This window comes from Penaeus monodon, chromosome 36 (assembly GCF_015228065.2).
Source record: "Penaeus monodon isolate SGIC_2016 chromosome 36, NSTDA_Pmon_1, whole genome shotgun sequence".
Lineage (NCBI taxonomy): Eukaryota > Metazoa > Arthropoda > Malacostraca > Decapoda > Penaeidae > Penaeus > Penaeus monodon.
Genome location: NC_051421.1, coordinates 8,005,207 through 8,016,220, shown reverse-complemented (window position 1 = coordinate 8,016,220; position 11,014 = coordinate 8,005,207). Strand labels below are relative to the sequence as shown.

The window sequence follows — 11,014 nt, the reverse complement described above, 5'->3', positions numbered from 1 at the left end:
TGGTGTATTATAACTTTTATAATTTTAGAAGTGTCTTCATTGTTATGACCTATCTGTACAGACGTAATCATGTTGAGTATTCGTGAGTCTGGCACAGTGACTTTGGCCGTGTGCGTGGCAACGACCCAACCAATGGGACGACCAGTAGGGCTCCTTCCTGCTGAAATGCGGGGACTCTCAACCCATCTTGCCCTCGGCGCCGTCGCCAACCCTTACCCCGCCCATACCAGTGTACTCGACGCCAGTGCGCGAAGGAAGCTATTACTACATGGAGTGATATTCTGTTATCAAGGTTGCATTGATCATAAGGATTTTTTTTGCCTGTCATTTCATATTCGTTTTTTTTTACTATTTTCTTATCTCCATTTCCAACTTATTACTGAGTTTTTACAGGTTTTCCTTTGACAGAACACAGGATGGGTGATTCCAAAAACGTGCAGAACGGAGAGTCAAAACCTTCCCTCCAAGTTAACTCTGACGGAAGCAGCTCCTAGAACTTCAGCATCACTAAGCCAATGTGACTGGACTCTGCTCCCTTCGCCGCTCCAAATCCGCTCTTCAACGTTGTCCAGGTAGGAGATCAAAATGAAAAGGAAAAGTGTGGAGGATAAAGCTTATAGCATTAAAAACTTCTTCAAACTCATTAAATCATATTGTGTATTTTAGGAGGTGCTCACGGTACAGTTGTGTTGGAAAACGCTCGTGCCAACGCCGACTACACGTAACTTTTGCGGTTGTTGGAGAAGCTCCAGCACAGACTGTTTCCTTGGTCAAGTTCGTAGAGCGTATCGTGGACCAAAGCTGTTCGCCGATAGCCAGATCAATTGTTAAAAAACCTTGTGCCTCAGAACAGCGCAGCTACACTGCACGATCGGGTCATGACCTGCTTGAAAGTGCAAGCAATTTGGACGGCAAATAATAGAAGGACGTCACAGTGGCCGGCTTCAGGAAGGCCTTTGCGAGAGATCGTAGAGGAACAACCATGCTGCCACACGTGAAGGTGCAGAATTTAACAAGTCCAATCCAGGATATGAGAGATGCTTGATTCTTCCAACGTGATGATATTGTATATTGTGATTGTACGGATAGAGAAATATAAACTAGTAATCATACAATTTCAATACTTTGGTCAAACCTATCTATCTATATGCCTTTTTTTCTATGTGAAAGTATATATACTTATATATTCTCAGATATTCATCCACATATACATATATATAGAAATCCATCTGTCGTGATTAGATTTGCAATCTGATATGCATGCATGAGCAGCTGCAGCCACAGAATGAATAAAAATGATGAGGCAAAGCAACAGTACTGCACAGGTGCAAGAACCAACTGGAGACAAAACACCTTCACAGGATACCACGCTCTACACCGAAACCACCGTAGAAATAGAAAAAAGAGGACAATATAGCTATTTTGAATGTCTAGAAATAAAGCACAATTAGTTGCCCAGAAAGAAACTGCCGCGAAGGTGAAGATGCACAACTGACGGAAACCCGCCACAGACACACGAGACAGAGAATGCAGGCATGGGCTGGTGGGGATCCCATTGTCGCTTTTTTTTTCTTATTTCATTACTAAACTTTGTAACGGACAACAGCTAATAATGATACGAAAAAGTAATGGAAATCATTATAGTTTGTGTACATGTACACTCTCCTGATAAACCACCAGAACTCACCCTTTAATTTGTTTTCCGATATTACTTTATCATTTCCCTTTGAATTTATTTTCAATAAACGGAAGTGCTGTAACAGGAAGTAGAATCAAACGGAATATCTGGTTCACCATTAAAGGCCCAAGCAACGTGTTTTACACTGATCATAAATGAAGTGGTTTAAAATGAGAGCTGGTAATTCGAGTACCATATGGTAAATGTGCAAAGTAATTTCTATAAAGGACTGACACATACACACGTATATTTTTCAGTAACTACATCCGTTCACCACACAAAGCGTACAAACCCTTTTATATGTTGCCCTTCATTCACAGCAAAATACACACATAGTGCACAAATGCACGCAACACGTTATATACACGTACACACACACACACTATACACGAACGCAACACATACCTATCCAAACACTACATACAAGCACACACACATGCACATTTTACACACACACAGACGTACACTACGCAAACACGAATCACCATACATGTGCACGTACTCATAATGCGAATACATAACACGCATATTACATGCAGCATACATTACACGCACGCATACATACACGCATGCAAGTACATCCGAACAAATACACACATACATATACTCATATGACATAATAAACTTACACATGACACATGCATGAATATGAACTCTTACACGGCAACCCCCAGCTACCTGAAACCATCTAATTCAGGTGTAACTACCTCGCATCTACCGGCCTTGTCAGCGAGTTGTGTGTAGCAGTACACATGCAAGGTATTTATATAAATATATAAATTTAATATATAGTCGTCATATATATATATATATATATATTATAATATATATATATATATTTTATATATATTATATATACTATATATATATGACACACAGACACCCACGCACACATATGTTATACATTGAATAAGATAGATAGACATTACACAAACACAACACACACACACACACAAGACACAACAAATTATATACATTATATATCTACAGAGAGACACCCAAAAAAAAAAACAAACAATATATATATATCATGTATACTAATATATATATATATATATATTATATCATATATATATATAAGTATAGAGATATATGTGTTTTGAACTTTAGTCTGTTCGTATGCTATGTTATGGTATCTAGCTATCTATCTATCTATCTATCTATCCTATTATCTATCGATTCTATATATTATATATACATTAATGTATATACTATACATTATATCTATCTACATCATTATATATCATATTAGTAGATAGATATCTATATATAATATATATATTATATATATCTATATATATGTAGTATGTCCCCAAAACCTTAAACATATATATATATACATTCAAGGAAAAACCATTATTTCGCATTTGAAGTAGTAAACGTATGTAAGATTGGGCACATAACTTAGGTTGTTTTTTCCAAAGAAATTTAGTACGCTTTTTTGTCTAGGAGGACAAATTTACCTATGGTTGAAATAATTGCGCCAATCTTTATTTTCAGTTGTTACTAATATAGACTTTTTTTTTTTGTTTGTTTTTTTTTTTTTACTGACAGACCTTCTTAGTTTTTGTTTGATTTCAACCAACGAGAAGTTAACGGTTTTTGTTTATCCGTGAAACGAAATTAACTTTATCTGTAACAAGCATTGACATATGGGAGTTTAAGGGTTTACTTTTTATCTTGATCTATAACTCATATCTTGTATTCTCATTCTATGATTTTGTTGGTAGGTAAGCGAACTTCTGTTTACCCTTGGGGAATTGTGATACCTTGGTGTGGATGTTATGGTATTCAAGTGATGGCTTATAGACAAAGGATTAACACACTATAAATTCTCTAGAGTTCAACGTCATCGAAATCGTCGGGATTCAGGGCATGTGGAAGTGAAACCCCCTTTCATTGTAATACGGCTACATTAACGTCATGCATCTGTTTTTAGTAGCGCTGCTTCCCTTACGGCTGACCCTGTATGGACCACTGAACCATGAAGCCTGACGACCCACGAACACTTCAGCTCCGGCCCCCACTGTTGTGACCGCGTGTGCCATGCCACTCGAAATCATTCCCAGCCACTGTATCGAGTCTCCATTTATTTGTGTGTACTCTCTCAATAATATAGAGTCCATTTATGAGGACATACATAGCATTTTTACCAATATTTACAATATATATGATATATATATCTAATATATATGATATAATATATATATATATATATTATAATGATATTTAATATATATATATACATATATATATACATATACAATATACCCCCCATCACTACCCCCCCCATACCCCGTACCCCAGACTAACCACATATATATCACTACTATTATATATTATATATATATATATATATATGTTGTGTGTGTGAGTGTGTAGCGTGTGTGTTTGTTGTGAGTCGTGCATGTTTGTATTGCTTATTAGAGTATGTGTGCTTGTAAAGTGTTGTGTTGTTGTGCGGTGAAGGTACGTATGCGATACATGTAAAAATGTGCAATGTTCTGTGTGTGCTCTGTACATGAGCTATGTGTCGTGTGCGTGCGTGTATGCCATGCATGTGCTTCTAACGTACGTGGCGTTTATGTGTGCATGTACGTGAGTGTGTTATGTGTATGTGTGGATGTGTGTGTAAGTGGGTGCGTAAGTGTGGTGCTAAGTGTGCGTTGTTGCCGTTGTGTGTGTGTGTAGTAATGTTGTGCACGTGCGTGTCTTATGTGGCGTCTGCGTGTGTAGCAGTAACGGTAAAAGAATAAGTGTCATGTCAGTATTATGGAACTCACTTTAATATTTACATATAGGGGACTCAATCCCCAGCTATCATTTAAAACCACTCTTCTATGATCAGTGTGTAATAAAACACGATATTTGGGCTATTATTTGCTGAACCATATATTACTGTAATTTTATTCTCCCGTTACAGCATTTCCGTTTATTGAAATAAACCAAAGGAAAAAATTTAGTACAGTAATATCAAAATATAAACATAGTAAAAGGGTGATTTATGGTGGTTTCAGGAGAGCGCTAAAGATAAAACGAACCAATGGAATTTCCTTACCTTTTTGTTCAGGACGCAGGCCTGCTCATATTCGTTCGCTTCGGTAAAGAACATAATAATAATACTAACAACAACAACAATAAAAATTAATAATAATCATAATTAATAATAATAATAATAAAATAATAATAATAATAATAATTAATAATAATAATAACCTAATAATAACAACCCCCAGCCACGACAGCGTGTCTATCACCCCATGGCCAGCACGTCTGCATTCCTCTCTATATCATGTGCGTCGGTGCAGGCTTCTTCAGGTGGCACCTTTTTCGGCAGCTATAGCTTTTGTCTTGTATTTCTAGGCACTCAAACTACATATTTCGTAAGGTTTTTTTTCTTTCTTCTTATCTCTTTCTCTTTCTCTCGAGCTTCACGGTGGTTTCTATGTACAGCGTATTGTCCTGTGCCAGGAGGGTGTATCGTACTCGGTGGTTCTTGCACCATTTGGGGTGTTGGGCATTCGTCGCGGATGTTTTTTTTAATTAGTCTGTGGCGCTTGTAATTGCTTGTGTACAGTCAGCCCGATCACGACAGATGGAGCATAATATTATACCAACATCCAACATACAAGGAAAAAACTCGTACCCAGATGGATATTGATTGACAAAGATAAAAAGTTTATTATTGCTAGTTTTATTGCTTGTCCACTCACAAACGATTTCATCATATGATTGGAAGGATAGATTAAGGCATCTTCATATCTGGATGGATTTATTAATCTGTACCTTCACGTTGGAAGAATGGGTTTTTTCTCTTACGAGCCTCTCGCAAAAGCCTTCCTGAAGGCCTGGCACTTGTGAAAATCCTTATATTATTGCCGTCAAGTGCTTGCACTTCAAGCAGGTCATGACCCGATCTTGCAGTGTAGCGGCGATGTTCTGAGGCACAAGGTTTAACAAGTTGATATGGATATCGGCGAAACAGCTTGTCCACCAAGCTATACGACTTGACCAGAAAACCGTCTGTGCTGGAGCTTCCCCAAACCACCGCAAAGTAGTCCGTGTAGTCGGCCGTCAGTTAGGGCCGAGGTTCTTTCCACTACAACTGGAACGGGAGCCCAATCTGTTAAAAAATACATTATGTAAAATCAGTAATCGTTAGATAATATGCAATGTGCTTTACAATAAAAACCGAAGTATATATTAATTTTTCCCTTATTAAGCTTATAAGTTAATGAGTTAAGTAAGTTAATGACTATAAGCTTTTCGATACACTCGTTTTCCTACCTCATCAGCGTTGGAAGGAAAGCGGACTTGGAGCGGCGCAAGGGCAAAGGTCAGTCACGTTGCCTTAGTGATGCTGAAGTTTTCGGAGCTGCTTCAGTCAGGAGTTAACTGGGAAGGGCAGGTTTGAGCTCTCCGTTCCTGCACGGTTATTGGAATCCACACCATCTAGTGTTCTGTCAAAGAAAGCCATTTATGAAAGATCAGTATATAGAAGAATAGATGATAAAGGAATGGTAACAACAAAATTGAAAAATAACACCAAAAAATCATGATGATCATTGAATTGTGATAACAGGATATTACCCATGTATGCGATAGCTCCTTCGAGCAATGCGTCGAGTCTCTCTGGTTTGGGCCGTGGTAGGGTTGGCGACCCACCCCAACGGCCGCGTGGCAAGATGGGCTGAGAGTCCCAGCCTTCAGCAGGGAAAGAGCCCTAAAGGGTTTCGTCCCATGGTTGGGTCGTGCCACACACACGGCCAGAGCCATGCCAGACTTACGATCCTCAAACATGGTTATGTCTGTACAAATATAGTAATAGCAATTAAAAAGTCTCCTAAATTAAAATAGTCTATATGTATGTTATATATAGAGACATATATAATGTTTGTTATTATTCATGTTATTTTGTTTTTGTTTTTTTTCATCAAGACACTCGCAGAGAAACCAGAGGACTCACCTGATGACTCGATCAACTGTCCCTAGAACTCTCTTACCATTCCAATAAATATCTGATATTGATGAGAATGCATTTCCGTGAATGGCATTAGGAAGGCAAATTCTTACGAAAAGGAAATCTAAAGCAAATAGGAATTCCATGAAAGGCTTTTTCAATATATGATAGCGATTAAATACTTCGCGAACAGTGTTGTAATAAAGCAGCACACACACATTACTATATGAACCTATGGATATATATATATGTGTGTGTGTGACGTGGTATTCATAGTTATGGTGTGTGTGTGTGAGTATACACCATGTATATACGCACACATAGTCTGTATTTTATTATGTGTGTTTATATGTATAAATGTATGTGTGTCGATGTTGCATCTAATACCATAAATTCCATTTAACATATATATATAATATATATATATATTATATATTATATATATATATACTATTATATGTATTTATATATATATATATTATATAATGTATATATATCCTATATATATATTATCTATAGTAATATATATATATTATAATTATATTATTGTGTAAAGGGGGGGGGGGAGATCAGATGGTGGTTTTGTCGAATTACTTTGTGCGATTTTTTTATTTTTTAGCGAGTTATTTATTTATTTATTTATTTATATTTTAGAGCAGTTACAGTAGCTCCCTATATTTAGGGAAATCACCCATAAATCATGTTCGGATCAGTGTTTAAATGACAAAAATATTCGCAACAGTGCCAAGTGTCTCTCTGCTACGTTACTTACTCCTAAAGTACATAGGATTTTGAATAATTGATGAGAAGGATGCTCGTCAGTCAGTGTATAAAGAAATTCCCTCTTATTTTTGTTAAACATGATGAACTACTACTTTCATCACGCCTAGTAACTAAAAGCATGGATTCCGTGTTTCACGATCCCCCCCCCTTTTCTGTTGTGTATGTTATGTACTGTCTCTTTTTTTCCCTTTCTTTTTCTCACTCTCTCTTTTCAAATCTTCACTCCCTCATCCTTCCCTCTTTTCTCTTCTTCATGCCTCCCCCCTATCTCTATCCCTTTCTTCCCTCCTCCCTATCTTTTTATTCTCTCTCTCTCTCCTTAACCGCTCTCCCCTCCCTCTCTCATTCGCCTCCTTCCACTCCCGCCTTCTTAAGTTTCTCTCTCTTTTCCCTCCTCTCTCTCGTTCTCACTTCCTACTCTCTCTTTCTCTCTTTTTTTCCCTCACTCTATTCACACACTCATCACCTTATTCACCAGTAACCCACCCCCCACCCCCACACACGCACGCACTACAGACATAATGCAACAGAACTAAGAAAAAGCGGTTAATTTGCCTTGATTTTTGTACTAATATGCAGTTTCATTTGAACTACCTAACAGATTGTTTACAGTAATGCAACAAACACATTATGATTATATTCCACACACAAAATCTACATTGATGTTTATAACACATTACTTACATAATTGTAGGAAAAGTGATTATTTAATTATATATATATATATATATATATATATATATATATATATATATATATATATACATACATACATGCATGCATATATATATATATATATATATATATATATATATATGCATATATATACACGCACACACATACACATCATTTCACACACATAAATACACACACAGACATGCACACACACACATATATATGTTTTTGTTTTTTTTTAATGGTAGGTTCATGTTTGAGCCGCCGTGGGTCACAGCATGATACGTAATTTTCATGATGTGATGCTCTTGGAGTGAGTACGTGGTAGGGTCCCCAGTTCCTTTCCACGGAGAGTGCCGGTGTTACCTTTTAGGTAATCATTCTCTAGATTTTATCCGGGCTTAGGACCAGCACTGACTTGGGCTGGCTTGGCCACCCATTGGCTAGGTAGGCAATCGAGGTGAAGTCCCTTGCCCAAGGGAACAACGCGCCTGGCCGATGACTCGAAACCCTCGAACTCAGACTGCCGTCGTGCGAGTCATAAGTCCGATGCTCTAACCACTCGGCCACCGCGGCCTTATATATATATATGTATATGTATGTATATATATATATATATATATATATATATATATGTATGTTTATATAAATATTCATATATATATATATATATATATATATATATATATATATATGTATATATATATTCATATACATACATATGCATGCACACATACATCTTTGCACACACACACACACACACACACACACACACACACATTTCTATAAACATATATTCAGAAAATTTGAATGTAAGTGAAATTAATGAAGAAAAAAAAACTTGTATTTCAACGCGATACTTCATTTAGAGCAAATTGCTGATACATCCTCTTTCTTTTCCTCTGAAACATAAATGTAATCAAGTGACTGAAGATTTGCCGATAAACATATTTTAAATAGAGAATATATAGTAAAAATGTTTTCACAGGTGGCACTGAAGCAGGAACCTTTAAAAAAAGTTCTTATTTCCAAAGGTTTTAAGACACTGATGGAACTATATAAGCCCTCGTGGACGATTTCTCATCACTGGTCCTATCCCTACTTGGTGAGTGATTAATCTCATACTCGTGTCCCTCTCTATATCCTGTTATTGATTTACAGTATAATTATTTTAACAATTTTATATAATATAAAAAATGTTCTTCTATTGGATTATCTTTATCTCACACTTATTATAATCCACCTTTAGTTATTCTGTTTCTTCAATTCAACCTAAGATTATTTCCATGGCGTGCTGTTTCCCCATTCATCACTGTATATTTTCAGTGACTGACAGATTCATATACTTCATCAGTTGATTTGTTCATTTTCTTTCTAGATCACACCATGTTCATTTGGCTGATGCTCTCCTGCCTCTTAGGCTTCTCCCTAGCTGAGGGTCAGGTATGGACACACTGTTGAATGCTTCTTGCTTTTTCTTCCACATGTCTTGTTAAAAGAGGTCAGATTCTTTAATATTCATTGAAAACCTTATTTTTCATGTGAAATAGCATCACTATTACAAAACATGGCCGTTTCTTTTACTAGGATTACCAAGTATGTTACAAGGGAAGCAGTGTCGCTGAAAACAAATGCATGAATGTGGATGTAGACCGCCTTGCCATGAAGGTTCATTTCCACATGCCTGAATCCGACGATTTCGATGATGTGGAGACTCTGGAGGATTATAGTGTCGTAAGTAATCTTGTCTACGTCAGTGTTTTCTTACAATGACAGCACATAATAATTTTTTCCATAAGTTAAACAGTTTAGACTCATTTTATGATAAGGAGAGGAGATAAACATATATATTTAAAAGTTTATGCACTTCGTAGGGTCTAGCAGCATCCCGAGTGGTATCTCAGGAGGCGTGTTACGTGAGGCGACTCGTTAAATCTTTCGAGCAACAAGTAGCCTTCATCAAAGGCCATCAGGATGATGGCATGAGGGTTGAGTCTGACGTCAGAGTTTCCGCTGTTTCCCTCGACAATCCTGAGGAAGAGATCGGTTCTGATCTTGCCAACTTCTGCGGCGACCTTCCCGTTTACAAACTGGTGAGTGAGGAACAGACTGACAGTGTGCAAGACCGTCGTCAAGTGAGCGTGACCTTCACCCGCTGCGTCTTGCTGTGTTTCATTCCCACCTGCTTCACCACCACGCTCACGCTCCCCACTGGCGGCACCATCACCTTCGGCTGGCTCTTCTTTGGCTAAAATGACTGTTTAAGGAACACTGTTCACCTAATTTAAGCAATGTCTCTTTTACTTGTCTTGATGTACACTCACTTTTGATTAAATATTACTGAATTTCAACGTATCTTTCATGTACATTTCATATAGAAATCTTGGTACTCGCGTATATAGATCTACATGCGCGCTTGTGTATATATTGAGATAAGCACTGCTGCATTATGAACTGATAACGAGCTTGTCTTCTTGTTATGTGATTTTTATTTTCATTAGTATATAGACATAACGCGCGTATATATTGAGAAACACTACTGCAGTTTGAATTGATAACGAATGTGTTTTCTTGTTATAGTGATTTTTTAAATATTCATTTGTCATTTTTGACATTCCCTGCAATACACAGTATATCCACTTGCAACTATATGAATATTTACAAACATATAAACATTCTCACGCGCACACACAAAATACATACATACACCAAGGGGTCAAAATTCACCTAATGGTAAACAGAAGGTAGCTCACCTACCGACAAAAAAGAACTGAAAGAACAAAAAAATGAGTAATATCAATGAATAGATAACTAGATAAGATAAAACTAAACCCTCTAAACCCCTGGAGTACAAATGTCGTTACAGTTAAATGAGTTTTTAACAAAATAATGCAAGTGAAATCTTTTGCATGAGTAAA

The 11,014-nt window shown here is 37.0% G+C and overlaps 1 protein-coding gene across 1 annotated transcript; it reads left to right on the top strand.

Annotated features, from left to right (window-relative positions):
• Positions 1-9,151: 9,151 nt before the first annotated feature.
• On the top strand, positions 9,152-10,447 carry LOC119595476. The gene is made up of 4 exons (XM_037944604.1): positions 9,152-9,201; positions 9,475-9,539; positions 9,684-9,830; positions 9,971-10,447. The coding sequence occupies exons 2-4, from the start codon at positions 9,483-9,485 to the stop codon at positions 10,346-10,348; spliced, it is 582 nt and encodes a 193-aa protein (XP_037800532.1). The 5' UTR covers positions 9,152-9,201; positions 9,475-9,482; the 3' UTR covers positions 10,349-10,447.
• The last annotated feature ends 567 nt before the right edge of the window (positions 10,448-11,014 follow it).